Source organism: Myodes glareolus, chromosome 9 (assembly GCF_982192425.1).
Source record: "Myodes glareolus chromosome 9, mMyoGla1.1, whole genome shotgun sequence".
In the NCBI taxonomy this organism is placed as follows: Eukaryota; Metazoa; Chordata; class Mammalia; order Rodentia; family Cricetidae; genus Myodes; species Myodes glareolus.
Window position 1 is genome coordinate 56,480,146 of NC_142034.1, and position 23,983 is coordinate 56,504,128.

At 46.0% G+C, this 23,983-nt stretch overlaps 1 protein-coding gene across 1 annotated transcript in view; it reads left to right on the forward strand.

Moving 5' to 3' along the window:
* The first annotated feature begins 2,122 nt into the window (after nt 1–2,122).
* The window catches only part of Glp2r (glucagon like peptide 2 receptor), a 62,121-nt gene continuing 40,260 nt past the window's right edge, over nt 2,123–23,983 (forward strand). The window contains exons 1-5 of the mRNA XM_085695119.2: nt 2,123–2,469; nt 8,485–8,572; nt 10,473–10,577; nt 14,298–14,416; nt 23,167–23,273. Coding sequence (XP_085551245.2) covers nt 2,281–2,469; nt 8,485–8,572; nt 10,473–10,577; nt 14,298–14,416; nt 23,167–23,273 — 608 coding nt within the window. The 5' untranslated portion in view covers nt 2,123–2,280. The remainder of the gene's footprint in view (nt 2,470–8,484; nt 8,573–10,472; nt 10,578–14,297; nt 14,417–23,166; nt 23,274–23,983) is intronic.

Consider the following 23,983-nt stretch of genomic DNA (forward strand, 5'->3'; position numbering starts at 1 on the left):
GGAGTGTAAGGCTAGGCCCCGCCCCTTTGGTGGCCGAGTCTAGAGGGCTGGGACGAGTGTGGAGTTTCCCAAGAAACCAGTCTTCTAGTTACGTCTGAAGAATAAAACAAAAACTAAACCCAATGTTTTTAGGACAGGGAAAGGAAAGGCAATTAGGAGCTCCAGGAAAAGTGGAAATTTACATAAGAAACTCAGTAGGCCTGAAACCAGGAAGGGAAGGAGAGCCGGAAGAGTCTGTGTGGCTTCAGAAGACCGCTGCCTCCTCATTACGTGTGAGCAGCACTAGAGACATCCAGATGTAAACGGGCAGTGATATTTGTGTTGTGTCTCTCCATCTGTTCTTCCCTGCTGGCAAGGCCTGAGCACCTGTGTTCTGTGCTCTTGGTAGCCCTAGAAACCAGGCAGGGCTCTCACAGACAGGTTTACCACGTTTTGTCACTAGATGGCATCCATCCCGATAGATGTCAGGTGGGAAAGTTGTACCGACCAGGCCAAGGCAAATCCTTTCAGGAGGGAGGAAAAGGAGAAATGCTTTTGAGAAACATTCAAAGAAGTGAGATGGAATATTCGTACAAAGCAGGTGTTTTCTCCCCCACCATGCAACCTGGGATCTCCCCTTTGATGTGTGTAGAATAGCTTTACAGCCACATTACACACATACACACACACGCACACACGCACACACACACCACATACACACATGCATGCACACACACATGCATACACATACACACCTCATACACACACATCTTGCATGCACACACACACCACATACATAACACACGTACTCACACCACACACACATGCATATACATGCACACACACCTTGCACGAACACACACAACACATGCACACATACCACATACACATACATGTATACACATACATACCACACACACACACACCCCTTTCACACACACACACCACATACACAATACACACACACACACACACACACACACACACACACACACACACACACATTTTCCTCCCTCCCTGCCATCTTATTCTGCTCTCTGTCATCCCAAAGAGATGACCACGCTGATTCTGGAAATCACAAAAGCCCACCTGAGAGTCCTTTTCAGACTGATCTTTTCCCTATTAAGGTTTGAATCTTGCCACACAAGGGTTTTAAGATTTTTAGGGACTTTTATCTAGTGGTATTCACCTGTTTTCCCCTGAATGTTCAGAATTCACTGGTCGTGATCATCTAATGGAGATGCGCTATGGTTTGACTTAAATGTAAAAAAAGAAAGGGGTGGAGGCTGAAGGGAGGGGAGGACAGAAACCTGCTTTTTTGACTCCTGTCATTCTGACATTTTGTCTATCACCTTCCACTTGGGTCTACAATTGGAAAAGTTGGAGAGAATGCTGGGAACCATTTAGACAGAGGTAGGATGAGGGGGCCCAAGCAGAGCCTTCGAGACAGAGAAGCACCTGCTAGCGAATAGGAGCTTGCTCTGAGACCAGAGTGATGAAGAGCAGCCCCTGACCAGGTAGCTGAGCTCAGGAGATTTGCTAGAAAGGGGATGGAAAGTTCTGTAACTGAAAACTGAAGATGGAGTGTTGGCTAGTAAGTGGTGGGTCATGAATTCCATAAGTATCCAGGTGGTCAGAGCATCATTGTGTTCAGAACACAACGGCCTGCTCAGAACACGTGGGCAATTGGGAGGTGCCAATCTCGGCGCTTCCTACCCATTGTTTTGCTATTGTGTAGATGTAAACCTCATCACTGAATGGGCTCTGGCTGCAGACCTTGGGTCTGGAGGTGCTGTCTCTGAGACAGGCAAACTGCCCTTGTCATCTTGACACAACCAGAGCTCTGAGGTGGCTCTGCCTTTGTGGCTAGCCCCGGAGCAGTTTAGAAAAGTTTGATGCCTTAGAAAGAAATTCTGCCGTAAAAGATACCCACCTGGCATCCCGGTCCATCCTCTCCAGCTATCCGAACCTCAGTCTGGTCGTGTGCACGGAGCAGAATCCTCAGAATGGAAAGCATGCCTTGCTTTTTCTTCTGGGCCTGCTGAGGAAGTCCCAGGCAGCATAGCCGTCTTGGGGTAGGTCTGGGAAAAATCTCCCAAGATTTTAGGAGGGGCAGGCGGGGGATGAGAAACTTGGAGATTCGGTAGATCGCTGTCGAGCAGTTCAGACACTCAGCGGCCTGCAGAGGACTTGTGCAAACACTTCCTCTCTGGACAAGGAGGAATGCAGGAGGCCACCGCCTGTGGTACATCTTGGAGTGCTGGAGGGATGTGCTCGCACTTGTGAAAGGGCGCCAGGAAGATGAGGCCCCAACCAAGGCCGGCAGTGGTCAGTAGAAGCAGAAAGGGGTCCCTGCCCCAGGTACGGGCACAACCGGTGGGCATCCCTGTGTCCCAGAGGACCGATTCTCTCCACTCTCATGGGATGCGTCTGCTCTGGGTCCCTAGGAGGTCCTTCCTCACCCTGCTTCTGCTGGCTTCCATCAAGCAAGTAAGAACAGATTTTTATTCCTTGTTCTTCTTAATATTATCAGTTGTGCATGTTTTCTGATTGTAGAAGCAGTTGAGGCCCCTTGTAGGCAATTTGGGAAGAAGAAAACCATGTTAAGAAATGATGCTCAGCCATAACCACAGCGTTCTGTTCACTGCTTGTTTTTGGCTGGATTTTTAAAAATCTCTTGTCTGTGCATTATTTTACAGAGCTGAAATAATGAAGCACACATTATTTGTGCCCCAGTCTTCCCTTTACATCCTAGAAGCACCTTCCGTGTCAGCATTCACGAGTGGCTGCTGGTACCCCCTGTACACTCTTAGCCCCTTCCCTGGTTTCAGTGGTCACGGGGAGTCACATTTCTGTGTCTTTTCTCTTTTCTTTTGTTCAAATTGCAAATATTTATGATTTTTCTATATTGTATTCTATTCTCTATAATATTAAAAGACATAGAACCCAAAGACTTACCAATGTAAGATACAAATCACAGTGATCCCACCAACTGGAGCTCACCCTCACTCACATTGGGGGGCGACACACCCAACACTTCCCCACTGTTCATTCACATCCACGTTAAAACAGTGAATATTCATGTTATATTTATTTTGTGATCTTTTTTTAGTGGCAAAAAACACAAACAGCAGGAACACACCAATAGTCAGTGGCACCGAGGTTGGTGTCAGGTATCCCCACTTCTATGATCTTGTTCCGTCCGCTCAGCAGCCCTGTGAGGGAAAGTCTCCCCACTTTCTAGAGGGGGACCCTGAGCCTGTGGAGGGTGAGGAATACTGCTCCACACTTATCAGCCCAGACCCACTGTAGGAGAGCAGAGGGCTTGCTGGATGTATTAGCATGTCCTTCACAGATGCCTCAGTAGCTTGCTTGATTGTTATCCAAGGGGGTTACCCCTTTCCTTCCCCTTCCCTTCCCAAGGTCTCATTTCTTCCGGGCTGTGGTTGGAAGGGACCCCCAATGTCACTCATCCAAGAAAGAAAACCCCCTAGGGAATGGCTGCTGTTCACCTTTGGCTCTTAGTCCCCATTTGCCGCGCTTCATAATGAAAGCACCCTGCATCCAGGGAGGGCAGAGGTGCCAGGTCTCATAAATGCTCCCTTTCCCAGCCCTTCTGCCTGAGACTAGACAGGCAAGCATCACTGCTGCTGACTGGCTGCCTCTAAGCTTTCCCTCGGGCTGCCTTCATCCCTCACGCACTGCCAACCTGGGGACAATTGGTGGTCTTGAGGAATCTTGCTATGGTGAAAAAGTCTTACAAGGGGACTATATCCCCAAGGAGCAGGTGACCTTGGGCTGCTGTTTCCACTATGACTGGCGATGCCATTGTAGGGAAAGCTGGCAGAATGCCATCCTTGCTTGCAATCTCTGGGTATCCTTATAAGCACCCAATGTCTCCAGCAGTTTCATCCTGTTTATTTTTTATTCCTATGTGCCCAGCTGTCCAGCACACACCAGCACGGCTGCAGCCCCGATTCCTATGTGTGCAGCTGTCCAGAACACACCAGTACGACTGCAGCCAAATCCTATGTGCCCAGCTGTCCAGCACACACCAGCACGGCTGCAGCCAAATCCTATGTGCCCAACTGTCCAGCACACACCAGTATGGCTGCAGCTCTGATTCCTATGTGTGCAACTGGCCAGCACACGCCAGCACGGCTGCAGCCTTGGTCATACCACTGGAAGACGCCTCCTTACACCTTATCCTGCAGAATGAGAAGAACATGACTACTGGACCCATTAAATAGATGGGCGTGAAGCTCCAGGGAGTTACAAGACTGCCTTCCCTCACGTACACTCACGAGCTGGGGAGCCGTTGTGTCTACCCAGCAGACTGTGGCCCTGCGCCCTGTCTTCTCTAGCACTCTGGGGAGCTGCTGACATATGACTCTTTGTGTATAACAGCAGCCTCTGCGGTGCTTCAGGCTGGCCAGCAACACTGACCAAATCGTACCTTAGCCCTTTCACTCTGGTGTTTCTGTATCGAAAATGCCCTTGGGGGAAGGGTCTCCTTGCCCCTTGCCACTTAGACTGTGTGTGCAGAGACTGTGTGTGGTTCTGTCTATTCTGCAGCATGTGGCTGTGGATCGGATGAATTTCTCCTTGATTATCCAAATTTAACCTCAGAGTCTTTAGCTGTTTATACATTGCTAGGCTTTGTGTAGACATTCATGCAATTCGCTCATACATGAGTTCCCTGCCCGGAGATATAAATGACTGTGGCATGTGTGTGCTGGCAGGAAATCTTCATAAAATCCACTTAATGAGGAATTCTCAGAGCTACGTTAGCCTCTAAACGCTGGTGGTGAAATGGTGCTGGCTCACACCCCCGCCCCTCATTTTCATTATTAGGCATTAAAAACAAACTCTTAAAGGATCCAGGAGAAGTGGGTTTTAAACATCGCTGGTTGGTGTGTGAGAGGGAGCAGGGCTTAAAAAATTAAATTGGCAAGGATAAACAGTTCAGTGGTACGCGATCAAAAACCTTTAAAAACGTGTGGACTCTTTGCCCCAGAAACTGCGATTCACACGCAGCCCCCAAAGGTCTAGCTAGGAAGATTTTCATCCTACTAGCAGCTTCTGAAAGGAACTTTGGCTTTCTGTGCTGGGGGGCTTAAAAGATAAATTATATAACATTCGTTCACCGAGTTATATGCAACAATGAAAAGGGGTGTTGAATAAAAGCAATAATAAAGCAGTTTTGGGTACAGCTTGAAATGGATGCTCCTTTGAGGTAGAAAAATACAGTTTGCAGAGCAATATGGCTTCCTTTGTTGGTTCGAATAAAACAGCACAGAAAAGGAAGTAAGATGAAGCGTGTGTGGAGAGAAGGGTCTGGGAGGGAAGTGCTTTCTGGGGTGAAGGCTGTGCTCCCTCTCTCCCCCGTTTCTGGCTGCCCATGCCTTTCCCTTTCTTTGTTCTGTGGTGTACTTAGTTCTCTAACACAGAAAGAGATTTGTGTGAGCAGAGTCAATCAATGCTCTCCTCCCACACACACCTCCTCCATCTCTTCCCAGCCGAGCTGGTCAGGGATACAGGCCGCCTAGGTAGGGAGAGAGGGATAAAGGTCAAGTTGGCCTCCCTGTGCATCTCTTCTCCCCATTACGCTGGAAGCTTAGCTGGGTTTGGCTTTAGACTTGCCTCTTGTCTTTCTGGTGTGTTTTAAATAAGTACCAGCGAAGATGTCAGTTTGTCTAGCTTCCCTAGGCTGATCAAATTCAGTAGGCTTTTTTTTTTGTTTTTTGTTTGTTTGTTATTTGTTTATTATTATTATTATTTGTTTTTGTTTTTCGAGACAGGGTTTCTCTGTGGCTCTGGAGCCTGTCCTGGAACTAGCTCTGGTAGTCCAGGCTGGCCTCGAATTTACAGAGATCCTCGATTTTTAGTCTCTAGTTCGTTTCCCACTGTGTGTGGTTTGTGTATATGGTTGCACGTGGCTGTGTTTGGGTGCACATGCCCAGGCCGGAGGTTGGTGTCAGGTGTCCCCCTCAGTTGCTCTCCAGCTTGTTTTTTGAGACAGGGTCTTTTCGCTGGCCCAGAATCTCACTGATTCGGCCAGACTAGCTGGTCTGTAAGATGGGGTTCCCCCGTCTCCTCCTCTGTAACTCTAGAATTTTAGGCATGTACCCCCACGCCTGGTTTTTAAAGTGGGTGTTGGGAATCCAAATTGAGGGCCTTCTGCTTGTGTGGCAAAGCCCTTTGCTGACGCTCCAGCTACTGCTTTTCTACTTTTGCCATCACCATTAGTCCTGGCGAATAGCAAGGGAACTGGGAGAATTCAGTCCAGAGACTGAGCTCATCTTCCCCTCCTTAGGTAGGTCTGGGTAAGGAGCCCCAGGGTGCAAATAGCCCTTTAGGCAAGGGAGGGCCTTACTTTCATGATTTTGAGGGTTATGGAAACTTGTTGATTAGTTATTAATTCATCTGCTGAAATTTTTGAAAGAAGATATGAGTCATTTGATCTCCGATTAGGATGTTTGTTCCATGAAATGGTATCTTGATAAATTTACTTGGTGCCTCTTGGGATCCAACTCAGAAAGGACTATTATTAACGGAGATTCAAAGCTCACTGGAAAATGAAGCCAGGAAGTAATGCCAGCTGTTATAGCCTCAGGGTTCCTCCTTATTGACTAATCTCAAGGTTCCCAGACTGTGTGTCAAGGTGCCCAGGACACCATTGGTGAATTCAGTGGGTGCTATGGGAAATCTTAATATTTGGAGGAAATAGTGATTGCGTCACTCTCCTGATACTGTGCGAACTCTTAACTCAAGATGTTCATGTCTTCTTCTGTTTTTGTCGTGCTAGAGACAGAACCCAGGTCTTGCACAAGTAGGGCAAGCATAGGGATGAACTACATCCCAAGACCTGAATTCAATTAATTGACATAGTCTCATGTAGACCAGGCTGGCCTTGAACCTACAGTGTAGCTAAGGTTTGACTTGAACTCTTGGTCCTCCTGCCCCTACCCCAAGTATGGAGCCTCATAGCTGTGCTCCATAACACCATGTCTGCTTGACTTACTATTAGACCATGAAAGATGTGGTGGTCTGCAGGTACTGTGCTTAAACAAAAAAAAAACAAGTACCAAACAGAGCAAAACCAGCCTGGAACAGGAAATGGAGGTGGTGATGTCTAATCCCATCCCAAAGTTTGAGAAATTGTGCAATGTCCGATAGGTTCAAAGTTGTTAAAATATAAATATTTACAAACTATTTGGGCTTATTTACTTAATAAACAGGGCCTTAGTTTCTCTCCCCCCACCTTATTTTGGTCTGGGAATGCCTTGGAAAATTACTGAGATAGTTAAGGGTGCCACAAACTGAGAAATTTTGGAAACCTGTGAACCAACGCTGTGACCACACAAGCCTTTTTCTTAAATGTGTGTGTGTGTGTGTGTGTGTGTGTGTGTGTGTGTGTGTGTGTGGTCCAGAACCAACGCCACCAAGGAGACACCCCTGTCCTGAGGCCTTTGGATGTTTTTCTTTCTAACGTTAACTCTCCTGTCCATAGAACCTTGGAGATGCAGCTTACGTTTGAGGGCTTTCCCGTTATGAAAGTTAGTCTAGCAGCTTCTCTCCTCTGCCGAGGAGGAAAGAGGGATACGAGGATGAACAGCGTGTCTCTAGCCAGTAAAAGGGGCTGATCCATCATGTGCTAGAGATATGGTAGGTGCAACTGCAAGGTACACAGGAGCCTCTGGAAAACCGGGCAGTACTCCTCCTAAAGTCCTTCAAATTTAATTAAACACACACAATCAGCTGCTACCCCCAAAATAGTGACCCCATCTAGAACTAATGGGTGGTCTGTTTTGGTCACCTAAGTTGTTAGGTCTGATCTGCCCCCCCCCCATTAGTGTACTTTCCCCCAGCACCTTGGTGCGCATGCTCGCACGTGTGCGTGCATTTTGTGAGTGTGTGTGTGTGTGTGTGTGTGTGTGTGTGTGCCCTTCTTAGTCACGTTGTTAGGCTCCTCTCAGCAAGATGCTTCTTTTCTGGAGATCTCCATGGTCTCAGGAGCGCTCAAGCATTTCTTTCCAAGTGTGTGGAAGTTTGGCCTGATTATTACATTCCCTTGAAATGTCAACCTTAAAGATTTTGAAAAAAAAAAAACAGTCATACTTTTGTCAAAACAACTATAGTTATATTATGGAGTAAATGCAAAATTCAGATTTTTTTTAAATTAGAACATGAGACACCAAGGAAATTCTGTTTCTTGGCTTGGGCTACTTCAGAAGGTAATTTGAGGACCCGGGTGTGAGAACATAGGCCCAAAGCTGGACCCGCAGCTACTTGGGATTGATCTTGTGGATTTTTTGTTTTTGTTGTTGCTTTGGTTTTTTCATTTGTTTGGTTCTGCTTGTTTGCTTTCTTTCTAAGGCAGAATCTCACCATGGAGCTCAGGCAGGCCTAGGACTCACAGTTCCCCTGTTCTAGACCACCAAGTGCAGAGATTTCAGACAAGTGCCACCATGTCTGGCTGTGACCATGCTTCTGTGTGCTTAGGTTACAGGATCTCTCCTGGAGGACACAACTCGGAAGTGGGCTCAGTATAAGGAGAAGTGTCTGAGAGACTTGCGCAAACAACCTTCTGGTAAGCACGGGCAGTAGCTATCTATGACTGTGTAACAAGTTGCCCTTGACCTTATTGGCTTAGAGCCACGATAATCATTTACTGTCTCTTGTGGTTCATGGCGTAAGGATTCAGGGCCACTGAACATGGCCTCTTTCAGCACTGTAATATCTGGGATGTAGCTGAGAGGTTCAAAGACTGGGGACTGAAATCACCAAAGGGACTTTCATGATTGTATCAGGGGGCTGACACTGGTTCGTAGAGTAAAGCAATGACTGGTGGCCAGGATGTGTCCACCCAGCCTCTCTGCGGAAGCCAGGCTTCCTTATACTGTATGGCTTTGCTCCTTAAGGGTTAGCCTGACCAGAAGCCATGTTCTCTCTGTAAATGGGCCTTGAAAGTTCTGTGTCGTTTCTTCATATTCAATTGGATAGGACAATTAACCCGGCTCGGGGGAAGCAATATAGACTCACTTCTCATGGTAAGGTAGGATGGACTGCATGCAGGGGCAGCTGCTCTGATTGAAGCGCTCTCACAGCGCACTTACTGCCTTGCCATCTGACACGAGTGATCCCTCTAGGCTGGCCTGAGAAGCTATTTAGGTATGTGGGGGTTCCCCATCTCCTGGGGGGAGGTGTTAGCTGTATCTGAACAATAATGTAATTCCTCTTTTCCAGTCTACACTATGTTTAGAGCACACTAGCAAACGTGTTGTAGGTGAGCCAGTCCATAGCCTTGCCTGTCCATATGTTGACATTATCAGGGGAATCCATATATACTACATTCACAAAAAAATGTCAAACCAAATCAAAGAAAACAAAACCATAGAGTGCCTTGACTCACTGCTTCTGAACATCACGGATGGATAACAGATAAAGGCCACCCTTCATCCTCTTGACATCTGTCAATCATTCCGTTCAGCTGCCCAGCAGTGCTAGAAGCGACTCTACTTCCCCCGAGAACGTGACTCAAAGTCAGCACCCCTAGCCCTTTGTGAAGTCCCCCTTGATGCCAACTACAAAATCCACTGTTCATTTCAGGGGAATACTACTTTTGAGATCAAAGTAGGGCAGGTCATCTTATGGAGCAGAGTGGCTACGTAAGCAGAGCAAGTGTTGTTACCTGGCAACTAGGTTGGCAGTGACCCGCAGTAGCTCATAGCTGGGCTAACCCGGGCTGTGTCTACAGAGGTTTAATGCTAGGAACCTGCTTATTTCTCTCAAGAAGTCCTTGCGTTCCACCCTAATAAGAAGGAGGTGGGAGAAGGTGATGCTTGGCTTCTGAGAAGCCCAGGAACTTGTGGTATGAAATGCTTCCATCGAGTTCTAGGAGGTTTATCCGGCTGTGTTCTAAGTTTAGACCTTCTAGTTACCAAGAACTGATACATAAACCATTTCCTAAATTTACAGTGACCCAAACTCCTCCAATAATTTATTGAACTAATATTCAAGTGGAGAGCTATAAATACATAGAACAGTGCTAACTATGTGTGACCAAAAGCTGCAACTCCACAGATCCCCTTCGAGCCATCATTTGTCTTGTATACTCAAATTGGTGAACCTTGCCAATTACTTAATTATGGAACACAAGTCACCGACTGGACCCCCAAACATCTTACCCTTGACCCTGAGTTTCTGTGAGTTCAGTTAATACAGAACAAAGCAAAACCAGTATGCTACATACAGTGACTGGGGGTCAAATTGGGTAGACAAAGACAGTGTTGGGGGCTACGTTCAGCATCCCTGTGTTTCCCAGTCCCAGTCCCCATCCTTGGCTGCTTCAGAGAGAAGGGTATCTGTGTTGGCCTCTGCAAAGATTACACCAGCTTAAGTGGGCTCTAAGCTTCTGGGTCTTTCTCTCTCCCTCAGAAGACCCTGTGGGAGAACACTGACATTTGCTCTACCTTCTTTTCTCCCCACAGGCATCTTTTGCAATGGAACGTTTGATCAGTTTGTGTGCTGGCCTCATTCTCCTCCTGGAAATGTCTCTGTTCCCTGCCCTTCATTCTTACCTTGGTGGAGTGAAGGTAATGGATCTCTTCCTAGCCATTTCTGACAGTTCCTTTGAAGGACAGATTGTCCAGGTAGAGTAGCCAGAGGGAAGTTAGAAAGAACTCTAACCAAGAGATTCTCCTAAGTCTTCATGGTTAAGGTATTCTTGTATCTCAGTATATTGTGTCTTATTTCTTTGCCTCTGCCCCTTCCAAGCACTGGAAAGTGAACCGAGGGTCTCACACATACTAGACAAATATTCCTGTTTCCCCATAATTTGTAGGCTCCTGTCTGCTCCCCTTATACAGTACTTTGGGATAATGTATAGATTAGAGTCCAGATTCAACTCCCCCAGAACCCGACTGTTGTGGGAAGAACGCAAGTGTCTCAACCTTGGTCATTTGGAGGAAAAGGACCCTAGAAAGACTGGGGAGCTCCTATCTGTACAACGGATGGCTTCTTGTACAGAGAAAAATAATCTACGGCTTTTTTTTTTTACATCAGCTTTGAAAGAAGTATCGTTAAATTGTGTTGTTAATGGGACTTAGATAGAGAATTCAAAACTTTCCAGACAGGAAAATAACAGCCTTGGAGAGAAAGGGAAAAGGTTAAAGAAAATATTGGTGGCAGAACGGATGTATCAGACAGGACAGAAATGGAGGGACAGAAAGAAGTGGGAAATAGATTAGGAGAAACAAAAGCAGGAGCCTCCTGTCTTTCCCATTAGGCATGACCTCGTGTTCACCTGGCCCTGTGTTAACTTCATGTCATCTGAATGGTACCTGCTTCTCTTCCCTTTCCTCCCCCATGGTGCGGTGGTAGCTCAGCAACCTTGCTTCGCTTAGCTGCTTCCTGGTGTCCTTACTGCCCCAGTCTCAGCCCTCACCCCCTGCCACCACCTCCTGTAAAGCTTTGGGAAGTGGCAGCCCCGGTTTTGGCCCCCCGATCTCAAGAACTGAGAATGACATTTGTGACCTTTTGCAACCTGGTCCTGCTGACCTCTCTGGCATCCTGGCCTGCTTTCTCTTCTTCCCCTCCAGTGAAATGCATAGCTCCCAGACTGATCCATCTGTACAGGTGTCGTTACCAGACACACAGGTCCTTACCCACTGCCTCCGTTTCCATGGTTTCCAAAAAGAAAGTAGGAAACAGAAATTATAAAAGGGAAATAGATTGATTTATAATTTGGCCCAGCTCGAGGAGGTAGGAAAGGTCTAATTTCCTCAACACCATGGCCATGGTGACCTACAGCTTGTTGGAAACTGTGAGATGGCAGCCAGAAGATACGTCGATCTAACAGACAGGTCAACCATCCTTTCTTGGAGGAGGGTGAGTCAGCTCCAGGTGGCCTCCACTATCTCTGTTCTCTGTTACAGAGGACTTCTTATTCAATTCAGGTCAGAGCAAAGGTTTCAGGGTCTTATGGGATGGTGGATGTGAGGTCTCTGCCTATTCCAGCCCCGGCAGAATTCTTTGTCTCTCAGCCCATTTCTTTGTGAGGTTCAGGGTCTTGCCCTTTGCATCTTTTTTTGAAAGCAATTTTAAGTTCCAGTTTCTACATGCCTGTTAAAACACACCAATTTTGCAATTAGAAAGAAGTATTAGACTCACATCCCAAAGGAGGGATTTGAGCATCCCTTTCTTTCCCACCAGGACTACAACCCATTTTTTCAGCATGGGATCACAGCTACACGGTCCCCACACCATGATAACTGCACTGTACCACCCCATTATAGCCGTATATATCCATCCTATGATGGCTGCATTGCCTGTACCCCATCATGGCTGCACTGTTCCTAGCCTACACCTATGTTCTCTCTGCTGTTCAGGATGCCTCCTTAAAGCTCCGCCTGCAAGTCCAACTTCAATTTTTACTTTGAATTTTCCATCCTTCTAGAACATTCCTTCAACTTCTTCCCTGAAGTCAATGGACCCCTGTCTTTCTGCGGCCTCTCTTGTACCCGCACAGTCTCTGTCTTAGCGTTTGTAACTTTCATGTGTGTTCCCCCAGCTCAACTTTGAGCTGGGCCCTCCCAGGGGCATTACAACCGACATGGACAGCACAAGTTCCAAGTGGCATTATTGTCATTTTCTCATTTAACCAATATCTAGCGAGTACTCACTGTGTGCCGAACACCATTTTTAAATGTTCGGGGTGTATTAGTGACCGAACCAGAATAAAATCGCTCTCCCAGGGCTTGCACTGTAGTAAGAAGGGTAGACAATGGTCACGGGCATCCTCTGTATGTGTGGATGTGATAAAGAGATGGAGATGGAAAGGGAGGACTGGGGCGGGGCAATGGGTGGCTGAAGGATGATTCAATGGCAAGGTGATGCTTTAGTGAAGACTTAAGAGTTTGAGCCAAAAGGGGGTCGTGTTCAGGAGAGAGTGCACAACATGCTGTGGTGTACTGTTGGGGAGGAGCGTGCCTCCAAGAAGGGGAGAGGTTAAACCCAGACAGAGCCAAGGAGGAAGAGAAACAATATGAAGTGAGGGCAGAGAGGTGAGGAGACCAGTTCCTACAAGCCTTCGTGGACGGCCACAGAAGGACTCTCATCCTTAGAGAGTCTTCGGGAGATTTTGAGCAGAAACACAGTAACTGGGCTATCCATAACCATGAGGACAATACCATCAGCAGAGTTAGCAATAAACCAGGGAAGAAGGAAGAGTTCTAACTAGGAAGGAAGGGGGATGTAGAAGGTAGGGTCGGATCTAGGATCTGAGTGAAAGTGAGTATGACTTGCTAATGGAGCAGACGGAGCTAGAGGCTGCAAGAAAACAGAGATGATTCTAAGGTTCTGAGCTAGGGGATACCAGGATGGGCTCGTCATCCTCTGGGATGGGGACATCTGTGGGCGGGGCAGATCTGGAAATGGTGAAGAGCTTGGTTGGAGCATGTTGTCTGAGATGTCTGTTGGGCAGGAGGAAGTGCTTCCTGGGTAGGGTGGGTCCCGATTAATACCCAAAGTACCAACAGCTACTGTTAGTGTAAGAAGTATAGGGTTGGGATTGGAATGTTATGGAAATTTCCACATCTCGTTTGTGTCTCCTACTTGATCCTCCAGGTAGGAGGACCTTTCATGGGGCTTCTAGGGTAGACGTAGTCAAGTGACAACAGCCCTTAGTGTGGGCTGAGTGATTTACCCATCATCTGCACACACACACACACACACACACACACACACACACACACACACGCACACACACTCACACACACCATCTCTCTTCACATCACAGAGGATAGGTGGCAGTATTGGACCCAGTCCCTGACGAAGACATTGATAAGACTCAGAGACTGTAGAGCTGAATCCAGGACACTGCTCAGAAAGTGGACTTATCATGTGTCAGTCCTGAGCCTGCCTGCTTTGCACCAATGGCTTTCTCTTCTTCATTGCGCCACCTCTTGGACATTAGGGAGAGATGCACAGGGGCTCAGGTCAGCATCTCCCAGGAGACTGTACCTTACAGGGTTATAGTATCTCTGAGTCACAGCGACCTTCTAGCTTCAGAGACATGTGTAAACACTACGGACATTAGAAGATCATGGTCAGTTACAAAATCTAGACCCTTCCGTGTTTTTCTTCCCATCCCAAATAAACAGTGGGGATGCTAATGAGCCCCCAGATGGAAAACCGAAAATCCCTTTCCCCTGGGATTTTCCACAGCTTTTTAGCCAAGGGTGAAGACCTTCCCGTGAGCTCAGGGAATAGGCTGTGTGTTTTGAACTTTCCTCTAGAGCCTTGTTTACTTTCAGAGAGCCCAAGAAGGGCCTACAGACACTGCTTGGCTCAGGGGACTTGGCAGACGCGAGAGAACGCCACAACTATTTGGCAGGATGACTCAGAATGCTCAGGGAACTACAGCTTCAAAAAGGTGAGTTTACCGGTTTGCTGAGAAAGCACCTGGAACCAGAACTTGGTGCAGCCCAGGGGATGTCGACTTTGGGACACACACACACACACACACACACACACACACACACACACACGGGACCTCCCACCAGCTCATCTGCTCCAGATTCCAATAGGAAAGAGCTGCAGTCACCCGACAGCAACTTCCATGGCAGCCATGGAATTTATTCCTCTGTGGGATGAAACAGCTTCTGCACCTGCCGTGCCCTGTGCCTGGAACAGCTTCCCCAAACAACCCAGCATTCACGTTTCAGTTCAGTTGTCTCTTACCAAGCGAGATGGCCCAGCTTAGTGGCTACTTCTTCCTCGGTCCTCATCGAATTTGCCCATTGCACCGGCCTATCTTTGATAGTCTCTTGCTTGCTTAGTCCTTACCTAGCCCTGTCTCTAAAAGCCACATCCAGTGGCAGCTGGGGGCTGGGGAGCCTAGAGGGAGGCAGCACAGCATAAGGTTCTGGGGCCAGACTTGGTCCTGTATCCAGATTTTTCCTTTGCCGCCTGTGAACTCGCACATTTATTTCACACTCGGTGCCTCTGCTGCCTTTGTCATCCCATAGGGATCATATTTGCTGCATGGGATCATCGTGAGGCTTTGGGCAGTCAAGAGCCTTGAGTTTCATACCAAAGTCCTGGTGTGCAGTTAGCAGGCTCTAAGCAGGAGTTCCGCTCTGTCTCCAGGATCCAGAATCCAGAGGATGAACCGCTCAGCTCCTCATCCCCAAGTTCAGCAAATGCAGAATAAACGGACAGGCCACTCGGCAGACTTCCTCACAGCGTTTTCTCCTTCTGTCCCTTTCTCCCTGTCCCCTCCCATCTCGTCTCCTTGACAGGGTCCCACTTGGAAGCCTAGTGGGCTCCAAACTGGCGGTCTTGCTGCCTCCGCCCCCTGCGTGCTGCCATTAGAGGTGTGTGTGGCAATGCTCGCTTCTATCTACTTTTCCTCTGAGGTAGGACAGGAAGGCAGGTCTTGGGGCCATGAGAAGGAGGAGAAGAATTCACTTTCTCTGGAATTTGGTGGAAGCTTTTGCCAACAGCAGGAGCAATAATTCCAGCACAACTAAAAGGCCTTTATTCTTGCTAGCCAGGGACATGTCATTTTCTAAAAATTCCACCAGAAGCCCCACGTACAGGGAATAAACAGGTATTAAACTCCTTCTGAAACCCTAGAAGTCTCTGATTTTATTTGATCAGATTATAATTCCAGGAAAGGTGTCTCTGGGGCCTTCTCATGCATCACTGATCAAAAGATTGGGGAAGGATAGAAGGATTCCTCACATCTTTTGAGATGCAGCTTGAGAGTCACCAAAAGGGAGTAGCTAGCTAAGTCCACTGAGTGCTTAGCTTGAAAGCCAGTGCCCATTCTCGGGTGTCTTCATTTGGGCACCCTTTTGAGTTAACCCTTGTGCTGTGTTAAAATGGTTCCAATAAAACCCACAACTCTGCTCCACTGAGCTGGCTAGTCCCAGAATTCCTCTCATCATCAAAACCCCACACCCTGATTTAGGGCTGGTTGAGTTCCTAGAAACTTTGGGGGAACTCTTTAAGCTGGTGAGAGTCACAGAGTGGAGCTGTCTCTCTGCCCTGGCGCTAACCCTTCCAGGACTGAATTGTGTAGCCCCCTTTGGAGCATGTCTTCTCTACTTTCTCATCAGCCTCCCAGTCGCTCCCGAAAGCCACCCCTTTGTCCAAATCCTGCTTACTGTGTTCAAGGTCAAGCATAAAGGGGAAGTACAGGATTGAGGAGATGTTGGGGAATTAGACAGGAGTATAAGGCAAGTCTTTTTCTCCCCCTTTCATTCATGTCATACATAGTAACAAAGCACCTAGTCCATGCCAGATTTCTCTAGCAGACACCGATAATCGGCCAGACACCATTACGGACTTTAAGGCTCTTGGAGTCTTGTGTGGCACATAGGCAGGGTGATTAGCCACTGGTACAAACATACAGGATGCTCAGAGCCACAGCAAAGGGGCATTGATGCAGTCTCGGGGCAAGGAAGGCTGCCCAGACTGAGACTGAGGGGGTAGGGGGAAGGAGTTGGCCATGGGAAGGAGGAAGTGAGAATGACTTGACAGAGGGAAAAGCACACACTCAGGGTCAAAGAGTGAACAGACCTCCACTTCTGGGGAGAGATAGGAAACCCTAAGGAATGTCACTCTTGCAGCATTGTCCTTGAGCTTGCTGGTCACTGCCTGGGATGCCTTCCCCGGCTCCCATGTGGCTGACTGCCCCCCATCATCATGGTTCACCCCATGCCTCCTTAAGAGGTGACTTGAAGTGTTTCTGTGTAGAGAGGAAGAGGACGCACAGGGGTCTGGAGACCTCTAGAGAGGTGAGAAGGCAGAGTCAGCCTGCACTGCCGAGAAGATTTGTGGTGTTGCAGACTGCAGTACAGAGGGTCAGCACTTAGAACCGACCTTGACGGGATCTCTATGCAGATTCGAGAGTGGCTGGACCAGCTGGGCTGGAGACAGTTAGAAGGAGATGAGACAGGAGCCTTATCTTTTGTTCTGAGTTGGTAGAATTCTACCTTCCATATCCAGTTTTACCATGTGACAGGTCTCACCTCTTAAAGGGACTAAAATGACACATGAAGTTAATCTCAAGACTGCCTGGCTTATGCCATGATGCTGAAGCTATGCCAATTGCATACTTTGAATGAAGCCTAGGATATCGATTTCTTGTCTTCTTTCTTGGTATTGTAAACTGAGACCAATCAAACTGTCACCATCGTATCAGATACCACTCCCAAGCCCTAGGAAAATGGAATGCAGGATAGGCTTTATACATAGTAGACACTTAATATAGGAAGACTTCATGAATTCTGAGTCAGTGGGTCTGTAGTGGGGTCTAGGTCTCAACACTGATGCTAGATTTCCCCAGGTAACTCTTGTATGCGGTCAGATTCACTGACAGATGTAAATCCCGCTTTGGTCTGCTTGGCAGCATCCCCAAGTCAGTGCATAGAGAGACAGGAGGCAGAGCTTTCTCTCTCAAAAAGTGAACACAATAGGGGTTTAATAATAGGAGTTTAAGCTCAATGGTCTTGAGTGCTGAAGCTGCTCTCATGAGGCTACACAGCAAGACCCCCTCTCAAAAACAATATTCCCCTGCAGAGAGAGGGAGTGAGTTGGAAGGGTACCACTTCCTTCCTTCTTCAAGTAATATTTCCAAGAATTCAAATACTTAAAAACAAAAAGCTTCTGGCTATGTTTACCTGTGTTTCACAGAGTGGGTTGAAATTATTCCCAAAAAAGGGCAGTGTTAGTAAACCTTTGCCCTTCAGAGTTTTGGCAAGCAAACTATGTTATGTTCCTCTAACAACATACTGGGGATCCTTATGTATGTTAAGTGCATTTCTTGGCCCTGTGTGCGGTATCCGTGCATAAGCACGAACACTATGTTCAGAGTCCTCTTGTATGGATTTCTATTTGTAGTACGGGGGTCGGTTCTTCACCTTATTTCAGACTGTTTTCTTTACACTTCCATAGAGGGCTTTCTGTTTGCAAAGACAGAATTTAATTGTTATACATGGATCATTTATAAAATCACGTAGGGCATAACCTTCAGCATTTTTATATTTATTTGTATGTGTGTGTTATGCACACCATGGCACACATTTGCGTGTGTGCCAAATCAGACTTGGAGGTAAGTGCCTTTACCTGGAAGATCATCTCCCTGGCCCTAGGGTGCAACTGTCATATATAGTTCTGATGGTTAAGCCTGGTTGTCACTCGACTGGATTGCCATCTCTTAGGAGGTTAGTCGGGCAGAGCTCTAGGATGTGCGTGAGGATGTCAGAACAGACTAACCAAAGGAGGAAGGCACTCCCTGAGTTCAGGCTCTGCCATCCCGTAGGTTGGGAGTTCAGGTAGAATAAAAGTGGGGATGAGGAGAAGAGGAGAGAGCTAGCCAGTGTAGGATTTGCTCACTTAGCTCTCCAGCTGTCATGATGTGAGCTGCCCCACCCCCTCACATCCTCCCCACCAGGAGTCAAGCCCTTTCTCCTTCCAAGTGTTTAACATAGACATTGTCTCAACAACAAAACTCTGACACAAGAATGTTTTATTGTAGTAATACATTTACATTATTAATATAATTTAACACTTGAAACGCTGATTATAACCTCCTGGCATTTTACCTTGAAATATTCAAACATATACAATTGTTAAAAAAATAATAAAATATCTATTACCTAGATTCCAAAGTCTTTACATTTGGTTGTAGCTGCTCTCACTATCTTTCTGAAATGCTGGAAAATGCCTTGTAGTATGAGGGCTGGCTTGTTGGGGTTTCTGTCCCACCCAGTACCCCAACAAGCCAGCAAGTCCCAAGGAAAAATCACGCACAAGACTCCATAAGGTTATAAACTGATTGGCTCATTAGGTCAGGCTACTTATTAGCTCTTATAACTTATGCTACCCCATTATTCTTATCTACGTTAGCCACATGGGCTCATTACCTTTCTCAGTGTGACAGCTTACATGTTGCTTCTTCCGTGGTCTGCACAGGAATGCCAGAGGAACCTCTCTGCTTCCCAGAATTCTCCCAGTCTCTTTGCTCCACCCCTACTTCCTGTCTGGCTTTCCCGCCTATACTGCCTGCCTGGCCAATCAGCGTTTTATTAAAATATGATTGACAGAATACAGATAATTCTCCCGCACCAATGCCTCTTAGACACCATGAGCTTTCACCCGTACCTGTTCATCAGATAGCATCTCACATAGAGGGACTTATTTCACACAGATACGCGGCTATGATCCCAACCACGTAAAATTAACAAACAACGTTGACAGAAATTCCGGTGACAGTCTGGAGAATGTAGCAGCAAAACAAAGACCCTGTCTCAAGCAAAGTGAAAGGCAGCACCCAGCATTGTCTTCTGACCTTCACGCTCATGCCAGGGGTCCTCCATCTCCTCCTATCTCCCTATAAGGTGCTGGAATTACCAAGGCCTGCATCGCTCCTCCAGCTTCTGTGTGGATTCTGGGGATTTGAACCCAGGTCCTCACATCCTACCTGCAAGGCAAGCACTTTTACCTTTTACCTGCTGAGCCACTCCCAGGCTCATTTAAAAAACTGAGTTCTTTCTTTGCATAAATGTGGGCACATGTGCATCCACACATGCACAGATGAACACATATAATCAAGACTTCATGTTAAGAACTGTGATTTATGTTAAACAATTAGAAATTTTGTTTATCTTCCTTTAATTTGTACATATGTTTCTTTACTCTTTCAGTGGAATCTTTTTTATGATGTCATATTTATTCATTTTTCTGTGTTAGTTTCAAATTTTACATAGTAATGTTGCTATTGGCACTACAACCTAACTGGCAAATCTTAAGGTTTCTTTGTAGACCTTTTCTTTCCCTAGGTTGCATCCTAAGCAGAGAGCACTGTTTCAGCTGAGCATTTTCTCTATATGCTCATCTGGTTAGCTGGATGTATAGTTTAGTCTGGTTGTTTTTGTTAGTGTTTGTCTGTTTCATTCTTTCCTTTTTGATTTGTCTTTTAACAGGTTAGGTATTGGCAGAATTTGAAAGCCAAAACTGTATAAAATGTTGTTTCATTTTCATCACTGTTTCCTTTACACCGACTCTGATTGACAGTCACTTTTATTTTCTGACCCGCCTTCCCTCCCTCTCTCCCTCCCTCCCTCCCTCCCTCCCTCCCTCCCTCCTTCCCTTCCTTCCTTCCTTCCTTCCTCTCCAATGTAAGATCTAGTTATGTTAGGCTAGCTTCAAAATCATAGTGACCCTCAGCCTCTCAATTTCTACCATGCCCAGTTCTTTTGTTAATTGAATTATGCTTTGTGTTTCTTTTTATAAAACTAAGCAAACATGTAACTGTTACTCCTCATTTTTCTTTCATAGAAAGCAGTAATTTTTTCCTTAATAACATATCCTACAAATTATTCTGTATCAGTTCCTAGAAATATAAGTATGTAATATAGTATAATTGTATAATATATTATATATAATGTATATTGTAAATATATATATATATATTATAGCTACATGTATCTACCACACTTTGTTTAGCACTAACTTTGGGCATTTAGGCTAGATCCAATCTTTTATTACCCCAAAGGCCACTGCGAATAACTTTGTACATCCATGTTGGTTCAGATTTGTGGCAGTATCTTCTTTAAAACTCTTAGAAATGAGATCCCTGGCCTAAAGGTCTATGTACAATACGCTGTCATGGATGTCCAAAATTCCCTGTATAGGAGTGAGGCCATTTCATTCTTCCTTCAGCAATGCATGAGGGTGCATTTCCATGTTGGTGCACAATACAAGTGGCATTTTATAAGCATGAAAATGACTGAAGAGTTGCTTTTTGGTACCAAGTGTGAGCTGAAGAGCAGGTGTTTTAGACCCTTCAGGAAATAGCTGTAATGAAGCAGAGAGGCATTTACGGAAGACTTTAAAGAATCTATGCATATATTTGTGGGTCTGTATGCACATGAGTTCAGGTGTGCATGGAGGCTAGAGATATCAGATCTTCCTTGCCCTGGAGCCGGAGTTGCAGGTGTTTCTGAGCCACCCATTGTAAGTGCTGGGAATTGAACTCAGAATCTTTAGCAAGAGCAACTGCTCTCTTAACCACTGAGCCATCTTTCCAGCCCCAAGTACTTCTTGTAAGGAGCTGATCTTAGAAGGGAAATCATAAGAGCACCTGGAGGCCTCACAGGTCTATAGAAAATAATTCTGGATAAAGATGTAATTGGGGTTATTTTTAAAGCTCAAAAGATTTGCATCTAGATTACCACTGTAAGAAAGAATAAAGGAAAACCCTTAACACAGAAAGGAAAACATCTCATGTGAATATTTTGATTCTCACAAAGGAATAAAGATCACTAGAAATAGCAAAAGCCAGTTTCCTTATCATATTTCAAAAGATAGACTACTAGTTAAAGCAAAAGCAATAATGATGCATCAGTAGCCTATGGGATGCGTTGTAGTAAATGGATGGATGGCAGTGATAGCAAAATGGTCAGGATGGAGGATGAGTCATTATACAATGGCAAAGTTTTTAAATTATGCATCAAATCATAAAATATTATTTCATGGCAGACTACAATAATTTAAAAATGTTTACCATAAATTTCAAAGCAGCCACTGAAGATTGAAAGAAGGCATACTAAATCACAGGAAGAGAAACAGAGCAAAGGCACAGTCAATTCAAAATAAGACAGAAACAGAAGAAAAGAGGGTAAAGAAAATATGAGACAAAGAAAAAGACCAATGGATTTAAGCCCAGCCAGATAAATAATGGCATTAAATATAAATGATCTAAACATCCCCAGCAGGTAGATTTCAGGTGGTGTTAAGAAAATGCAAAAGTCTGCAATATACTATCTCTTAGACAATAACTTCAAATATAAATCTTTAAAAATTTAAAAGATTGAAAAAATACATTGTTGTCTTAGTTACTTTGTTATTGCTGTTTTAAAACACTATAACCAAGGCAGTTTACCAAGGAGAGCATTTAGTTTGGGGCTCAAGATTTCAGAGGGTTAGAGTTTGTGGCGGTGGGGCAAAGACCTAGCAGCAGGACCAGCTGAGAGCTCACGTCCTCATTTGTAAACCTTAGGAGGAAGAGAAAGAGGCTGGGGATGACTTGGGTCATCTGAAATCTTAAAGCCCACCCCAGAGACATCCCTCTTCCAACAAGGCCACATTCCCTAATCCTTCTCAAATAGTTCCACCAACTGGCCCAAGTATTCAAACATGGGAGCCTCTGAGGACCATTTTTGTTCAAGCCGTCACAGCTGAAAACAAATACGAATTAGAAGGAAGGGGGATTGTTATATTAATATCAGACAAAGTAGATTTCAAGCAGTGAATGTCACCAGGATATAGAGTAACATTTCAACTGGTGCGGTGACACACATCCAGCACTTGGGAGATAAAGGCAAGTAGGTCTCTGTGAGTTCAAGGCCAACCTGGTCTACATAATGAGACTCTGCCTCTAAATAAACAAATATCATAGTAGTGAAGAGATAAATTCACCAGGAAAATAAATACGCCAACAACAACAATAACAATAACAATAATACCAACAACATGTTAACAGGTTCTCAAAGCTCATGAAACAAAACCTGATTCAATTTCAAAGAAAAGGAGAGAAAAAAATACTACAAATTCTGTAAAAATTCCCAGAATGTTCACTCAATCTATGAGACAACTGTCATACAGATATCTCCAGATATCTCCAGATACGGACACAGACAAAATTTGACCAAATCCAACCCAACAATATTCTGAAAGAAAGAAGTGTCATGACCAAGTGCAATTAAACTATTGATTTAACATCTAAAAACTAACAAAATTTATCATATTAACAAACTACGAAAGATTCTCACCACAGCTCACCATGGCATCCTGTGTCTAGGGTTCAGTTCCTTCTGATATAGCAAGTCCTGGTGAATGAGTGCTGGGCTGTGAGCCCAGCCATGGCATGAGACTCTTACCCACGAGGTTCTTACCCACGGGGCTTTGTGGCCTCTGAAGTGTGCCAAGGCAGTTTGGGCTGCCTATCTGTGTACCAACAGAGTTGAGAAGGAAAGGTCTAGCAACAGGCTTGAGGCTCAGTCTGTGTCTCAGTTCGTGCCTGGCCCCTGGGTGACTCTGGGCATGGAGCTGAGGTGAAGGTGGGGTGACAGACTGCAGCCTGGTGGTCATGTCTGCTCTTCCCATGTCCAGGTGGAGCACTATGCCTTGCTGTCCACCTTGCAGCTGATGTACACCGTGGGCTACTCCCTCTCTCTCATCTCGCTCTTGCTGGCTCTTACACTCCTCCTGTGTCTTCGGTGAGTAGAACCACAACATGTGGCCAGATATGTGTCCAGTGATTTGCTCAGTGGCCAGCACTGGGAGACAGTAGAAGACCCTGCTGGGCGAGGTCGTGGCTCTTCATAACTGAAAGCTTGAGATTCCTGAGTGCATCCATTCCTTTCTTAGATGAGAGGGCAGAGAGGACAGAATGTTCCAGTGAGGGATATTAAGTCCCTGCCGGTGGGAAAGGCAGTTGGATACACAGACAGACCTTGAAGTGGGACTCTGGACTCTTTGCCTAAGTTCCTGATCACATCTGTTGCCATTAAAACCCAGACAAACCACAGTCCCCCTAGAACCATTATTTGCACACAAGACCCCTTTTCCCCCCAGAAAAGTCATGGTCGTCTTAGGGTTTGAATGAGTCCTGTGGATTCCTGCCAGCTAACTCCCCTCCTCATCTGATTCAAGATCAGTTCCAGTTCGAGAAGGTTACTGTTAGCTGTCCTCTTTTACAAGCGAGCCAACTAAAATATGGAAAGATGAAAAGGCCATGTCCGCATGGCCTGGCATGCCAAACATGTTATCTAGGGAACATCTTTAGGGGTGCCATTTCACAGACGGGAAGGGTAAGGCACAGAGAAGTAGGAGCACCTAGACCAGCAGCCTGTAAATGTGCGTCTGTCTCTAGCGACCGGTCAGGTGTGCCCTTCCAGCCACTCTTTCTGGAGGGAAGACACCTGGT